The 16936-nt window shown below is 41.6% G+C and overlaps 1 protein-coding gene and 1 long non-coding RNA gene across 3 annotated transcripts; one reads left to right on the top strand and one right to left on the bottom strand.

Moving 5' to 3' along the window:
* Positions 1–250: 250 nt before the first annotated feature.
* On the bottom strand, positions 251–5739 carry LOC137373153 (heparan sulfate glucosamine 3-O-sulfotransferase 1-like). Of its 2 annotated transcripts, none has more exons than XM_068038022.1 (2): positions 5047–5739; positions 251–2088 (listed from the first exon to the last, which is right to left on the bottom strand). In XM_068038022.1, the coding sequence occupies exon 2, from the start codon at positions 1968–1970 to the stop codon at positions 1023–1025; it is 948 nt and encodes a 315-aa protein (XP_067894123.1). In that variant the 5' UTR covers positions 1971–2088; positions 5047–5739; the 3' UTR covers positions 251–1022. The 2 variants fall into 2 exon arrangements, with proteins under 2 accessions (XP_067894123.1, XP_067894116.1); XM_068038015.1 differs by lacking the exon at positions 5047–5739 and adding an exon at positions 3165–3397.
* LOC137373171 (uncharacterized) lies at positions 4645–13252 on the top strand. The gene is made up of 3 exons (XR_010975610.1): positions 4645–5316; positions 6840–6923; positions 8244–13252. It is a non-coding gene; the product is annotated as an uncharacterized lncRNA (long non-coding RNA).
* The last annotated feature ends 3684 nt before the right edge of the window (positions 13253–16936 follow it).

The following is a 16936-nucleotide window of genomic DNA, read 5'->3' as shown; positions in this document are numbered from 1 at the left end:
GTCATGGAGGTGAACATACTGCACAAGGTGGAGATGTGTCAACAGGGGTCTATCAGAGGTGGGGAATGGAGCAGCCGGGAGTCTACTTCCAAGTTTTGCTGGGTCCTGAAGTTGAAAGTCCTGATTATGCTGGGTGAGTTGAAAGTTGTGAGCCAAATTCTGCTTTACTTGCAATTTAATTTGTTCTAATTCAAATTAGTTTGTAAATGCGAATATAAATGATATAAGGTAAATAAAAGAGATCTCCATGTTACAAACACTGTTGCTTTATTTCATAGTTATGTCTAGTTAGTACAATATTAGCGGAAAATTCCGTAGTTTACAAAAAAAAGATAGTATCCAGAACAAGAATGCATGGATACTCAATACAAAAAAATCATATTTACCGCCCTCCCGCGGAAATAAATAAAACTAAAATAAAATTGAAATACCGTGGGAACTAGTAGCAAATATATAAATGGCGCTGAGTTTAATGATGTACACATCAAACTCTTGCCATCCGCTCAGAACCTGTTACTGTCCAGTTGTGGGAAGTGCTTAATGCCACGAACAGCAGCAGCGATTGTGCAACATCTTGTGAATAACATAACTCGACCAAAATATTGCACTCTTTGGGGAAAAGAATACTTTCTTGCAAAGCATAAAGAAGGATTATATAGATATATAGTATTCCAACATTAAACGCCATAGTTCGGGCCTTTTTTCCGCGGAAGATCAGATTATACTGATTCGAATTCCCCTACTAACTTCCATTAAACATACTGATATCTCCGTAGCAGTTCCCTTGCATAACTAATGAAACAAATAGAATTCATATCGGAAAGTTAAGCTTTTACAGCATTTATGCGACAATGTAGAAAAATATAACTAACTCTGAATAAAAGATTGGTCTACTTGTAATATTGTACAATTACTCGTTCTAAGGAAATCCACTTAAATTACTATTTCAGTATAATTTTGTACATTATATATAATGGATTTTTAGAAAAAAAAAATCAGTTGCAATCTGCAGACACATTACTTTATTGCCAATCGAATGTTCTGCCAACCAAGTCGAAGAATTTCCGGTTTGGTTCATTGAAGAAGCCGTGTAACTTGTTGAGTACCGCAGAGTCTACTTGCGGGTGTGTTCTCCCTTTAGACTCATGCAAGCACCTTTCCCTCCCGCCATCTCGGAGGCAGTAAAATCCTTTTGTTTTGTTGAAGTAAAAATTGGACCTATTAATCCGCGGCGAGAGCCTCAGGAATTTCTCCACTTTTTCCATTTCTGGAAAGGGGTCTCTGATCAATTTGTTCCCGTCCACAATGTGTATTTGGCTGAGGGGGAAATACTTCAGCCAGTTCTGCATATGGATATAATACAAACTGCGATTGATTGCCTTGTAGTCAACATTGATCTGACCATCTCTAATCAGCAGCTCCTCCACCGACTGGAACGGCTTGTGTTTTTGCATCCTGTTGAATAATACCTGAGTATAGTCCGATATAACTCTCTCCGTTGGGTCTCGCAGTATTAGAAGAAGTCGAATAGTTTGGTTCATGTTGTAGATTCTCTCAGGCACTTTGTGTGAAGTGAAATAGGCCGGGGTCTTTTCCACCGTGGTCTGGTGGGGGTAGGAGATTGGCATTTGACGGCTATACCACTGCAGACCCTTCTGGTAATTCCCTTCCCAGTCAAAGAAATGGATCTCACTTTCCGCGGCTCTGACCTCCGGGTGGAGGTTCAGCATCTCCAGCAGAGCCCGGGTTCCACCTTTCCTCACTCCGATGATGATGGTCTGGGGAAGTCGCTGGATGGTACCGTTGGGAAATACAGTCGGCTGGAAGATGTTGTGGCTGAAACGGTTGTTTTGTAACAAGTAATGCAGGGCGTGAGACGGGACAACGCGGTTAAGATGAAAAGCCGGCCTGGAAGGCACAACTACCGGATGGAGCAGGAAAAGAAAAAGCCCCAGAAACAATGTAGCCATAACGGAAGACTTCAGTCTGGATTTATTAAACCAGCGGAGGGAGTACGGAGTAAACTCCACATGGAACTGCACAGAAACTCTTCGGAGTATACTGAGATTCTTCTGGGACCTGGACTCACTAGAAAAAAAAGAAAAAACGTGTTTAAATGTGTCTTATCACTAGTAAATATGACTCATTTTAACAGAGCATTTACAAGTAGTGACATTCATGAAGCCTAGAGAAAACTAGTACTTTTCCACCAAGATGTTCATGTCTTTTAAAGCCTGTCCATTTACGTTATCCAGGGCGAACACTGTAACTTATGCCATATCTCCATTGTGTGGTTCAATAGAGAAGCATATTGAAAACACCTGAACATGTAACTTACAAATAAAACAAATATGAAATAAAAGTAGAAATGTTGGAGATATACAAATGTAGAGGGAAAACAAAACAGGTGAAGCAACAACAAATTCGGGTTTAGGGTGCAGCACCATTCCTCAGAACTGAAAACTGGCCTGGTCCCACTAGATACCATGTACTTTTAGCCTTCTCCGTTTTTATTTCAAAAAATGGGATAATATTTTGGCTAACAGAAATGATCACAGAATTGCTTGCTAATGGAATTTAATATCAGCACTTTCCCAGAATATGCTCGCATGAATTTACGGACTAATCCTATTCAACAATAAAACTACTGTTCAGACAACAGCAATTTTTTTGGGGAGAAAGGCGGGTTAGGGAAAAGAAGCGACATGAAAGATCTGCTAAGTAAATGTTCCCTTTTTTGGCTTTAACCGAATTCGTTTCTACTGAAAGAAAAAAAAACTGTTAAAAACAACGAGTTTGTTAACATTCCATTCTACCTCGCAACCACATCTACACAACCATTGCTCTCCTGGAGCAAAGCGCCCACCAAAAGCTCCTTTCTTTTACTTTTGCTTGACACTAGTGAGGAGGTCAGTTCCCCCAAACATTGCACTTGGTATTTTTAAATTCCTTTTCATAGGGTGCAGTTTTCACAGGGCGCGGTAGGAGGACAGTGAATGATGAATGGGCATTCTGGATTTATGCACCGGGTAAAATCTTCTGAATAGAGCGCTTTCTGCTGCCATTTCCTATAGTTATTAATGAGACCAGAAACGAAGAATTCCCAACACGTTGAGGTCAATCCAGGAGAGGCCAAGCACAACAGCAATTGGCTGCTTACGAACCTCTTTGACTCTTGCTTATATGCATCTGTCTTCAGCTGTGCTGAAGTCGAGGCTCGCGATCCATTGTGAGCCCAAATCCAGAATGCACAACATGTCACACTGAAGGCTTTATAAAGTCTTCTGCAAGCTAACAGCCGTCGGTGAGAAATGCCCGTGTAATACATATGGGACTTCAAAACAGCAAGATAGTGGTACGGCGACACTTTGACCTCGGTGGGGGAGGAGGAAGAGATCTAAAGCTCAAGGAAGTAAAGCAATGGCGTATTTAGGTTAGTTGGAATAGAAGTGTCTCTGACTGGGAAACAAGAGTCAGATCTGAAGAATGACCCGCGATTGGATGGATGGCGGCGAGTGGGCAGAGGCTCTGTGCCAGAAACGCATTTTACTGTAATAGCATAGCATTTGTTTTAGACATGGAGTTTAGAGCATTCTAATGAGCACAACCATGTCAGAAAGAGGTCAATGCACTTCATTTTATTTAGTTATTTACGAGTGAAAATGCAAGGCCATCGACTGAAGAGACTTAAAATTAGAATTTCAATAAGTTGACCACGTTTCAGTGTTTCTTTGTGTACAGTTGAATGGATGAATAGCAGGGGTTCGATCTCAATCGACGCTCAATACAGTAATCCGAGCAAGTCTACCCCAGACTACCGACTCAGTACAGCTCTTCAGAAATCTATAGTAATAGCCCTTGCAATCTTCAAAACGACTATGGCCAATTAAAGAACACCGTCCTGTTTCCATCACAATTTCTGAAATTGACGAGAATGAGGTAGCAGCTGATCCGTTTTCTCAGTTCTGCCAAGTGATCTTAATCCGGCACAGTCTGATAGACTGGAAGTGAAATGAGCTTGGGCAGCCCCATCAATCTCCAACAGCCACAAGTCTATAATGACAAAAACGATAGCAATTGGGCAATCTTACCCAAAGGGGTAGAAACTGGCTGCTTTACAAACCTTGCTGCTGGTATAGAATTGAGGCGTTGGAGATAACATACGAAGAAACTTTAACCCACATCTGGCTTTATCACGGGAGCAAGGAGGATGTTAAGCGGATCTATTATTAAAACTCAATCAAGGCAAGTTACCCTGCCTTAAGTTAAGGGCATCTTGCATTGAGCGGACTGTAAGTAGCTTAATGAGATTTAAGGTCCTGCGAAAACTCCTTTTTAAAACCACTGCGTTGATGTAAACTGAACTGGATGGATATAACCTGAAAACCGCAATTATGCACCAATGTACTTCGGAATCGTATTAGTCCAGAAATCATAAACAAATTGGTCACTTACAGACTGCAAAATAACAGTGACTCTCACTGCCGAGTACTAAAAGAGGCGTCTCCAATTTTCGACATTATGCTATAAACATCAGTAAGGTATCATACACAAGACACCTTTAAAACAGTGAGTTCTGAGAAAGGGGTCACCGGCTACACGTTAACCTCTCTTTTCTCCTTACTAACGCATTTGGCGAGTTATTTCCAGCATTTTCTGTTTTTATTTTAGATACTGGCACACAAACCCCTTCGATATCCTGCAAATCTAATCGCCGTTTTATTCTGGTGCAGCAATATTACTTCAGACTTCAAATGGTTAAAACAATTGATAAGATTGCAATTAATAAAAAAGTAGCACTACCTTTTTGGTTCAAAAGTTTTGAATAAATAATGTCGCAAAACGCAAAATAACCTTTTTTAAAAATAAGCATATTGCAACCTAATAATACTTCCACTTTTTAAAGCAAGGTAAAGGCAACCTCGAAACAACTCGCCTCATCTGCTGCTTTTTCTATGGACAAAATATGCAACGCCTTAAAAAAAAACTCCTGAGAGAAAAAAACACACAAAGGAGAAAAAGTACACAATTCGGTACCTGCATTACCTGTGACACAAGTCTGCTTCACAAGCCACGGTTCAAAAACGAGTCTCGCATAGCAGCGAGCGGTAAATCCTTCCCTTCTGAAGCTGCTGCCGTTCGCCGCAAGCTGAGTTTGCTGTTAAAATCAAACCGACTGTTGATAATTTCTCTCTCTTTCCCTCAGAGGACTGGAAGTACGCGATCACCAACAGAAACACATACACACCCCAGGCACAGCTGGAACGTAACACTGGAACTGCTCGCTGGAAGACAGTCCGGGCTTCGGCCGCACAAGTAAGACTGACAGAAGCGCTTGTTCTCTGTTCATTGGCGAATCTGAGCCTCGCACCCTCGCTCGACCCGCCCGTGCGTTCCCACTGACGCTCTCCTTTCCGTAACGAGGTGCCCCAGGCGCTGCTTCATCCCACTTACTCACTCGTCTGCTTCGTTTCTTGTGATTACGCCAAGTAACTTCCTGCAATGCACGTAACTCCGATTTCGAGATTAGCGGGTGAAGGTGCCTGGGAAGTTCCAAGTCGAGGGGAGGAAGCGGATGGTGATTCTTGGTTGTGATGCTTTGTTTCAATCTGCAGCGTAGGATTCATAATACCCGGGAGACAGAGTCCCAACTCTGCGGCTTCCTTGGTAGTTTCAACTGCTACGGCTAAGAGCGCAATTGTTTTGCACAAGTTATTCAATTCTACAACTCTTGAACTTTTGGGATGGAACTTGATTTATTTAAGGAGGCTGTAGGGATTGTGATGTCATATTTTCGGACTGTTCTCTTTATTCTTGCTTTTCTAAAGGAGACTGGGAGTACAGTTCCATGGGTTCTGGTCACCCACAGTTCAATCCCCTACTATCTGCTCAAATTAACATACCCAGCTACAGGTCAATGACTAAGCATCAGAAAACGTACAGTCTGATTATTAACCTTCTGGGAGCAGGCATACAGAGGGCAACCATGAAACTGGAACTTTCTTGCTCTGTCGGGCTCTGCGCCCCATAACAAGCTGCATTTACGCATCAAACTGCGCAGACAAATGTTTTATCACCAATGCAAAACTGTTTCAGCTGCACATTAAGGAAAAAATGGTAGCATAGCATAACACTGGAGTCAAGCTTCGGTCTGACGACAGTTAAACTTAACCCAAGGAGTGTGAACTGCCCCGACCCAGTCCACCTTGCAAATCATCTCACACCATTTGGACTTGGTACTGCATAAAGTATAACTCCAAAGATATCTGAATCCAGTTTTATAAAGTGCTTAAGCAGTCTGTTTAGGCCCTGGGCACTTTATAAACTTGCAGCAGTCTTTTTAATGTTATTAGAAACAGATGCTCCTGCCAGTTTACCCCAGTATTAGCATAATAGTTTCAAGTTGATGGGTGGTCTGCACATTCATGTAAATATGAATATACTTATGGCTGATCTTCCACCTTCCATGCTATCCCCATATCCCTTGATTCCCTTGAAATCCAAAAATCTGTCAATCTCCATCTTGAATATACCCAATGCATCCACAGCTCTCTGGGATAGAAAATTCCAAAGGTTCACAATCCTTTGAATGAAAAGATTCCTCTTCATCTCAGTCCTTAATAGCAGACCCCTTAGTCTGAGACTGTAACACCCAGTTACAGGTCGGCGCAACATCGAGGGCCGAAGGGCCTGTACTGCGCTGTAATGTTCTAATTCTAAGTTCTAGACTCCCAACCAGGAGAAACATCCTTCCAGCATACATCCTGTCAAGTTCCTTAAGAATTTTATATGTTTCAATTTGATCATGTCTCATTTTCCTAACTCTTTTCTAAATGTAGGCCTAGTCTGCTGAATGTCTCCACATAGGACACCCCCCTCATCCCAGGAATCAGTCTAGTGAACCTTTGTTGCACTTCTTCGAGGCAAGTATATTTTCCTTAGGTAAGGACCCATGCTACAGCTACTGGTCATAGGTTATTAGTGCAGTATAACTGACGCCAATTATGCCCATAATGTTATTAACTACGAACGTAAGACGGCATATCTTAAAAGTAACATTGGGGATTGATCACTATCTCGCAAATTTACTGAGGGGTTTAGAGGTGTCATAAGCTGTTTTAATATTGTGCTTCATGCTCTGCTGTGGTCACCAACTCCCACACAATAGTTTTGTGCAGTCAGCAGAAACACAAGTAAACTTGTTAGAGTGCCAAGATATTGGCCTGTTAATCCCAGTTTAAAATGGACTGCTGCTGCTCTGTGAGATCTGCACATTAGCGTCAGCAGCACTAGCAGGACACTAGAGCAATATATAAGCAGCTAGAAACCACAAAGTGATGCTCACATCACTTATACCATCAGGATGAGATGGTCCTGGGATTATGATAGGGGACGAGTACACCAGTGGCTGTGAATTCTGATCTGACCATTGTAAATAGTAAAACTCAATAAATCTGACAATTTGTGGGTTAGTGCCAGAAAATGACCAGCAAAGATACTGAACTGTCATAAAAAAATCAAACTGTTTCACAAGTGTCCTTCAGGGAAGGAAAACTGCCACCCCTACCTGGGCTGGCCTCACGTGATTCAAGTCCCACACTAAGGGCAACTAAGAATGTGGAACAAACAGTGATTTGCCAATGTTGCCCACATTACAAGATCAAATATTTAAAAAATCCTGAAATTAGATTACCACCTTGAAATAACTTCAGGATATCCATTTATAACTGTCATTGATCATCAATATGAGAGATGTCAGCACTATTTTCCATTTTGGGTACTTTCTTCAAGCACTTGGCATAATGGGTCAGCATAATTTCTTTACACCACTGGAATCTGAGTTTGAATATAACCCACACTGGTAAGATGCTGGGATAAGCGGGTGGGAGCATCTGTTTCTAATAACATTAGATGAAGCATTATAACTGAAGTCATATATAACTGCAATGAGTTTGTGACAGTCCTAAATTGGCTTCAAATGGGAGTAGACTCATAGTTAAACACTGCCCATCTTTTGCCATAAATTGCCTCTATTAACAGTGCTGTTTTCATAAAATCATAAGGAGTGGAGTGCCAGTGTGGGAAATGGAAAAATTCGCCCTGGTGCAGTAGAGGCTGCTGCTCTAAGACAGATCTGGGGAAGATTTCCACTATGTATCATAAAAGCACAAATCCGTTTATCAAAAACAACTTACTGTTTTGTTAAATGGCGGACAATGAAAATCTTTCTTAATTGTACACAGAGCTTCACCTTGTATCTGGCCCGTGTGATAGTTGACTTAAGGACAGAAGAAGCTGACGGGTGTTCCATATCCCAGTACTGAAAACTGACCTTGAGGAGCACAGTACCACCAAAAAGCTACTGTCAATCTGCAGTGAATTATTATGAAATTAATTCTTGTAGTTCCAAATGTAATCATTTAGTGTGTGTTACCACACTTCTCCTGAACCATCAAAGTAGTGGGGATGGTGGGGTGGTGGTGAGAATGCCTTCCAGCAGCAACTGGTCAGATTCAGTTTTTATAGTTAATATGTAACATTGCAGAACAATGGAAGCTTTACTGCACATCTGGCAATGACTTAGAGCTTGATGTTGCCATAATCAATATATGTGCTGTCCCTCAGCACTAATATCCTTGACCTTTATAAGCCTCAAAATAACAGTGAAATACTAAAAGTAATGATACAGAATCAAACATGGGTTGGAGAGGTGGTTAAGATGACAATAAATCTTTAGCTTGACTTATTTGCTTTATGGTGCCATTGGCATGATTCATGCTTTGTACTCACTCGCCCCTCCTGCCCTTAGATGATACACACTCGCTGTTATTTCCTCGTAATGGACTGTACATTATAATTCAATAAATCTGTAGTGATACCATTACAATCATTAATCCTTTAGTAATGGCATGGTCTGAATATGGCCTTAAAGTAGATGTCCACCTCGGATTGGGTAGGGGTGGATGGGTGGTGGGTTAGATATGAAATAGAATAAAAATGGTTTCCCAAACTGCACATCAGATATTATAAGTAATATGTGAAAAGGAGTGATTTTAGTGCTGTAAATTCAGTCATCGATTCCTTTCCAGAATTAGTGTATAGCAACAACTAGCATTCAATCCACACACCGCCTCCACCTGTAATATAAAACAGATGGTGAAGTGCCATGGAGCACCACTAACTGAGAGGCAGAAAACAGGAGTTCATGCCTGTGATTCTTTACATGAGGGGTTCTCAGTTTCTGCTGCATCATCATGGAAAGCACTGAGCAACTAGGAAGGGAAATTGGATGGCAAAACAGCAGGGTTATTCTAGCCCACCCAATAGCAAGCTAGCATGAGCTCTGATCTGCTGCTTGTCCTCTGGGCAAGAAAATGTTTCCTTTCAGGGAACAACAAAACAATAACTTGTACTTATATCATGCCTTTAACATAGTAAAATGTTCTGAGGTGCTTCACAGGAGTGTTATCAAACAAACTTTGACACTGAGCTAAATAAGGAGATAATAGAGCAGGTGACCAAAAGCTTGGTCAAAGAGGTAGGTTTTAAGCAGCATCTTAAAGGAGAAAAGAGAGGAAGAGAGACAGTGGGTTCTGGGAGGGAATTCCAGAACATAGAGCCTTGGCAGCTGAAGGCATGGCCACCATGGTGGAGTGATTAAAATTGGGGGTGCTCAAGAATTGGAGCAGCGCAGATGTCTCATAGAGTTGTAGGACTGGAGGAGATTAGAGATTGGGATGGCCCAGGCCAAGGAGGGATTTGAAAACAAGGGTAGGAATTTTTTTAAAGAAACAAAACTTTGCTTAACCATGAGACAGTGTAGGTAAGCGAGCACAGGGGTAATGGGTGAACGGGATTAGGTGCGATCAAGGACATGGGCAGCAGAGTTTTGGATGACCTCAAATTTACAGAAGGTAGAATGTGGGAGGCCAGTCAGGAGCAAGTTAGAATAGTCAAGTCTAGAGGTAACAAAGGTGAGGGTTTCAATAGCAAATAAACTGAAGCGGGGAGGAATTGCTCGATGTTAGGGAGGTGGAAATAGGCAGTCTTAATGACAGCTTGGATATGTGGTCAGAAGCTAATCTCAGGATCAAATATGACACCAAGGTTGGGAACAGACTCATTCAGTCTCAGACAGTTGCTGGAAGAGGGATAGTGTTGGTGGCTAAGGAACAGACTTTATGCCAGGGACAGAAAACAAATGTCTCAGTCCTTCCAATTTTGCATTGGAGCAGTTGCTGCTGATCCAGTACTGGATGTCGGATAAGCAGTCTGACAATTTGGAGATTTTAAAAAAAATTATTTCGTGGGATGTGGGCAAGGCCAGCATTTGTTGCCCATCCCTAATTACCCTTGACAATTGACTGGCTTACTAGGCCATTTCAGAGGGTAATTAAGAGTCAACTCCATTGCTGTGGGTCTGGAATTACCAGGTAAGAACATTAGTGAACTAGATGGGTTTTCATGACAATTGATGACAGTACTTTCAAAGCACCATTACTGAAACTAGCTTTCAATTCTAGGTTTTTATTAATTAATTGAATTTAGATTCCACCAGCTGCCATGGTGGGATTTGAATCCATGTCCCAGGGCATTAGCTAGGGCCTCTGGATGACTAGTTCAGTTGCATTGCCACCACACCACCGTCTCCCCACAGTGGAGGGAGGTGGTGAGGTAGAGTTGGGTGTCATCAGCATACATGTGGAAACTAACATGTGTTTTCAGATGAGGTCGCCGAGGGGCAGCATGTAGATGAGAAAGAGGAAGGAGCCAAAGCTAGATTTTTGAGGGACACCGGAGGAATGGTGCAGAAACAGGAAGAGAAGCCATTGCAGATAAGAATGGAACCAGGTGACTGCAGTTCCACCCAGCTGGACAATGGTGGAGAAGGATGGTGTAGTCAACTGTGTCAAAGGCTGCAGACAGTTTGAGAAAGATGAAGAGGGATAGCTTACCTTTGTCAGAGGCACATAGGATGTCATTTGTGATTTTGACAAAAGCCATTTTGGGACTGTGGCAGGGTGGTGACCTGATTGGAGAAATTCAAGCATGGAGTACTGGGAAAGATGGGCACAGATTTGAGAGGTGACAACACATTCAAGGACCTGTGAGGAAAAGGAAGTTGGAGATCGGGTAGTTGCTTGTGAGGTTGGAGGAGTCAAGGGTTGTTTTTTTTGAGCGAGGGGTGATAGCAGCAGATTTGGAGATACAGACAGTACCCGAGGAGAGGGAACTGTTAACAGTATCAGCTTACATGCAGTCAGGAAGGGAAGTTGGATTGTCAGCAGATTAGTGGGAATAGGGTTGAGGGAACAGGAGGTGGGTCTCATGGACAGGATCAGGTTGGAGAGGGCATGAGGGGAATAAATAGAGAAACTAGCAAGGAGAGAAAGTATGAAAGATTTGCAAAAAAAAGGAAAAAAAACACATTGCTGCGGCAGGTTTTTTTCCAAACCACAAAGCAACAAACAATGAACTGTTATAAACAGAACATGCTTTGGGGGTCAGTAGAGTATGAAATTTATATCTAGTCGTAAACCACATTATAACTCATTCTGAGTTTACTTCTGAGCTTTCAGGTCAGTGCTCATTCAATGAAATACATTTCATATTTTGCTATCTTTCACAGTGTTCCAGAACTTTGGACATACAGTTCATGTTTATGCATTTACAATGATAGATTACAGAACTTGAAACACCTTAGTGCTTGTTGCATAAATTGCAATCTAAAAAGCAAACTTAAAGTTGAAATGTCTTAAAGTACCAAATACAAATATAATACCCTGTTGATAATGCTTTATGGAGATTGTCTTTGTGACATTATTGTATCTACACTCAAGAAGCTCACTGGAACTTGGAATCATGTGATGTGATGATTAGCGTACATAGTAAAGTATATATTAGCTTACGTATTAAACATTGCTTATGCATTAAATTTCTCTGTTTGCTATTTTAATGAAACTTATTCCATTTATTTTAAATGAATGAACACCTTTGTGCAATAGGAGACAAAAGAATTTAATACTAACCCATTATGCTGTAACTTTAAGGTCTTGTAGAATAAGTCTTCCTTATCCTGTACTTTGTTTTATACCACAAGTAAAAATGTAATGCATAAATCATGTTTAGCTTGATCAAAAAGCATGACATTTGTATATGATTGCATGCTGTAAATCCACACTGTCTTGGAGCACATCTTAGGATATTACTGAGTTTGTATGTAACAAACTATACATGTATACCTTGCAACAAAGAAAACAGCTGGAACAGATCAATTACAATCCAATTTAAGGAATCTCATATTCCGGAGGACACTTGGTTCTGGGTTAAATTCTTTTTCTCATAGATATAAGTGAGAGAGCAAAACAAATAAATGTAGTGGTGAAAGCCCCCATCAGTTCTTCAAGTGTATGATATGTATATTTTAGCCTGATCTCACAGATATTGCTGCAAATATGATTATGCTGGATTTGTGTTTGGGAGGCTTATTATTAATACATTTAAACCTGTGAATACAGGCCCAACTGCAGTCTCTTGGGAAGTTTAGCACTCATTTTAAACAGTATTAAAGCAGCCTTTAAAAATGATTAAATGAAATTGCTCTTCCCAAGTCAATGGTGAAGAAAAATGGGTGAGGTGTTAAAGGGGTTGCTGACTTGTTATGAGCTCATTTCACACTCCCGACGAAGAGCAATTTTACCCGTAATCTATCTACCATTTAGAAAAATCTGAACAACCTTAAAATATAATTTAAAAATTGGCTTTTTGGGGGTGGGGCAGGTCAATCAGTGGAGCATGAATCAGAGAGAGTCATGGACCAGGTGCATGGTTAGTCAGAATCTTAAACCAGCTGTACGCACTTTATTCAGCTGTTTGCAGAGGTAATGTAAATAATGTGAGACATTGCCAGAACTGGGGCCCAATTCTATCAAAGCTACACTAATGCTTTGTTGTCTTTGTTAACTGTTGGGAGAATATACATCATTTCAATGTTCAATCCTAAAATTGGAATTGACAATATACTCCACTTCCCTGATTTTAAAATTACCAAATTCAAATGATCTGATAATTCCGTTTTTAGTACTACATTCCCCAATTTGTTGCATTATACATGTTGCTTCATTAAAATGATTGGATAATCCAAATTGTTGGTGCAATAAAATGACTTGGAATTATTCGTAGACTGTATCTCACAAATATTACTGGCATGATTATGTTGTGTAGAATGTATACTGTAAAGAATAACATGAACTGTTCATAAACTGTTATATTAAAAATACATTACACAAGGGTAGACAGTTCTTTTGGTGCATAATTCAACTAGGAAAAGCACCATTTGGGAGATTCTGCTGGCTTTTCTTGCATGGTTGCACCCAAGAAAAATTTAATGTTTTCATAAATTTCTAATCAGAGCAATCTCCAACAAGCTGTGTGTGGGATAACTCAGATCGCTAACAGGAATTTTGAAGCACTGCATCAGCTATTTAATGGGCTATTGCAGACATTTAAAGGGCTGCATTCTCAACTGCCCACCAGCGGTAGAGAATTGAAACAATGCTATTCCTGGAAAATGGAGAATTAACTCTCAACCAGCTGAGATTCATACAGCCTCAATTTTTACTGGGTGGCCTTCAGAACAAGCAGGAAGGAATCCCCTGCGGAAGCTCAGTTTGTGGCCCAGGCAACTTTAACTCCCAGACTTCACTTAAACGTTTCAGCAATGGCAGGACTGACATCAGCGTTGGTGGGCGGGAGTGGGAAATTGGACCATTCAGAGCTACTTATAAAAGAAGATCACTATTTATTTATTTATTTATTTAGAGATACAGCACTGAAACAGGCCCTTTGACCCACCGAGTCTGTGCAGACCAACAACCACCCATTTGTACCAACCCTACAGTAATCCCATATTCCCTACCACCTGCCTACACTAGGGGCAATTTACAACAGTCAATTTACCTATCAACCTGCAAGTCTTTGGCTGTGGGAGGAAACCGGAGCACCCGGCGAATACCTACATGGTCAGATGGAGAACTTGCAAACTCCGCACAGGCAATACCCAGAATCGAGCCCGGGTCCCTGGAGCTGTGAGGCTGCGGTGCTAATCACTGCGCCACTGTACTGCCTGGGACAGTGGAATTTATCTAAATCTCCTGCATGATCTGACTCAGAATGTGAAGGAGAATACTCGCCACAACTTACTATCATACAAGAAAGCTTCTCTGGACTATGGTCTACCATGCATTCATTTATTTTTTATTCATTTAGAGATACAGCACTGAAACAGGCCCTTCGGCCCACCGAGTCTGTGCCGACCATCAACCATCCATTTATACTAATCCTACACTAATCCCATATTCCTACTACATCCCCACCTTCCCTATATCCCCCTACCTATACTAGGGGCAATTTATAATGGCCAATTTATCTATCAACCTGCAAGTCTTTGGCTGTGGGAGGAAACCGGAGCACCCAGCGAAAACCCACGCGGTTGCAGGGAGAACTTGCAAACTCCGCACAGGTAGTACCCAGAATAGAACGCGGGTCCCTGGAGCTGTGAGGCTGCGGTGCTAACCACTGCGCCACTTTGCCACCCTTCTGGATGTGATGCAAAGGTGACTCCTTATTCCTACTTTCTTTCCTACTTGCACTCTCCACATTGCCTGGGGGTTAAATATTTCACCGGAAACAGATGTTAGCATGTGAACTTAATTTAAAAGAGTAACAAATGGTATCATTTCTGAGTTCAAACTGTTTGTACAATTCAGAAAAACCCAGGTTGCCAAGAAAGTTAGTCATGTGATGAACTGGTCTGACCACATCTTGGATTGTATCACCTTAGCAGTCTCTGGAATGAACCTCTTCCACACAATACCTGGTGATCAAGGTCCATTGTGGGTTGAATATGTCAGGGAATGGTCCTTTGTCCTTCCAAGCACCGTCTGTTAATATGCAAATGTATTTTCCAATCACGGCTGATCTGTTTAACAAGTCCTTTCTTCACTCCAGTAACAGTTTAAAATAAATGTTAATGACAAAATTAAATGTGTCTCATTCTTGGCAGGTGGGGCCTAGCATGACATTCGCCAATTCTGATGAAAGGTCATCGACCTGAAATGTTAACTCAGTTTCTCTCTCCACGGATGCTGCCAGTCCTGCTGAGTATTTCCAGCACTTTGTTTTTACGACAGCACACTTACTTCTTGTATTTATAAGGAGTTACTGGATAAAGGGACCAAACAACACCAAAAAGGAAATATTTGGGCATCTGGCCAGGATGCAGGCGGGGAAGCCCTACATATTCTGGTCAGGAGGCTGGTATATCTCCTTTCACCTGGCATACCAACCACCTGGCAGATCCTTGGCTTGGGCTGAGGAAGATTCCGTCCGGGGCCTTCCCTCCCCTGATGACATGCACTCGGATATAGGGGACTGTGTCAGGGCAAAGGTTCTGCCCCTGAATAAGGCCTCATGTGAATTAGTGGTGGGCGTTGGGACTGAGATTTGCTGGGTCCCAGCCTAACTCATGGGGCCTTCTGCTGCCCTAATGGTGTGAGCGTGTTGAACAGCTTTGGATTTTTGAGGGTTGTACTGATAAATTTAATAAATGGAAAACTACAGGCTGTATGCCTACAATTTGCTGGAAGCAAAACGGGATTAGTCATCTGCTAACTTCCTGGTTTATAAGGGTCAATTACAAATTTATTGGAACATGTATTACACTGTAAGTTTGACTAATACACGGAAGTGACTGCCTTTTGGAAAGGATCCAGACATAACACGTGTTTAACAATAACGAACAACAGTAATCCATGAAGCAAAAACAAGAAATGCTGGATTCACTCAGCAGGTCTGGCAGCATCTGTGGAAAGAGAAGCAGAGTTAACGTTTCGGGTCAGTGACCCTTCTTCGGAACTGACAAATATTAGAAAAGTCACAGATTATAAACAAGTGAAGTGGGGGTTGGGCAAGAGATAACAAAGGAGAAGGTGCAGATTGGACCAGGCCACATAGCTGACCAAAAGGTCACGGAGCAAAGGCAAACAATATGTTAATGGTGTGTTGAAAGACAAAGCATTAGTACAGGTTAGGTGTGAATATACTGAATATTGAACAGCAGCAAGTGCAAACCTGAAGAAAAACAACCTGAAAAAAACAGTGGGTAAGCAAACTGAACAAACTAAGAAGGCCTCTTTTGTAGAACTGGAAATATAACTGGGACTTCGTGGGCTCACAGCGTGCATTTAATTTTTATGCACTAGCCTTTCAGATTCAAGTCAAGCACACGCACGTACTAACCAACGCTGTTTATTTGATTTGTTTAATGCTGCACCCAATATTAGTCGGCAGGTTGTCAATTATTACGCAGTTGAAAGTTGTGTAACAGGATATTGATCACACTTTTTCAAAATCTGGGCTTGGCAGAGCTTCATACACCTTCACATTCTTCCTGTTCATCGTACCGAAGCTTGAATGAAAACAGAGATGGCGGTGTGGATTTTCGGCTGGCGCCTTAGATCGGGTGGGTGCAGGACGTGTCCTCGGTTTGGTTGCAACCACCAGTCCGCCGATCCCAGGTGTATTTCTGGGGTAAACTTAGTTGACATTCTGTGGGTGAGCTCGCAACGTTATACAACGCCAATTTATGGACAGGATCTACAAACCTCAAAGGGACTTTGCTTTTTTGAGATGGAACTGAGCATGCATGCAATAGTAAACAATTGAAATGTCTGTTGTAAGTTGCACTGGATACAGGGCTTTTCCTCTGAATGCATGGGTTATTATTTAGATATACAGCACTGAAACAGGCCCTTCGGCCCACCGAGTCTGTGCCAACCATTAACCACCCATTTATACTAATCCTACACTAATCCCATATTCCAACTACATCTTCACCTGTCCCTATATTCCCCTACTACATACATATACTAGGGGC

Source organism: Heterodontus francisci, chromosome 1, assembly GCF_036365525.1.
Source record: "Heterodontus francisci isolate sHetFra1 chromosome 1, sHetFra1.hap1, whole genome shotgun sequence".
NCBI classification, from domain to species: domain Eukaryota; kingdom Metazoa; phylum Chordata; class Chondrichthyes; order Heterodontiformes; family Heterodontidae; genus Heterodontus; species Heterodontus francisci.
This window is presented reverse-complemented; position numbering and strand designations above follow the sequence as displayed.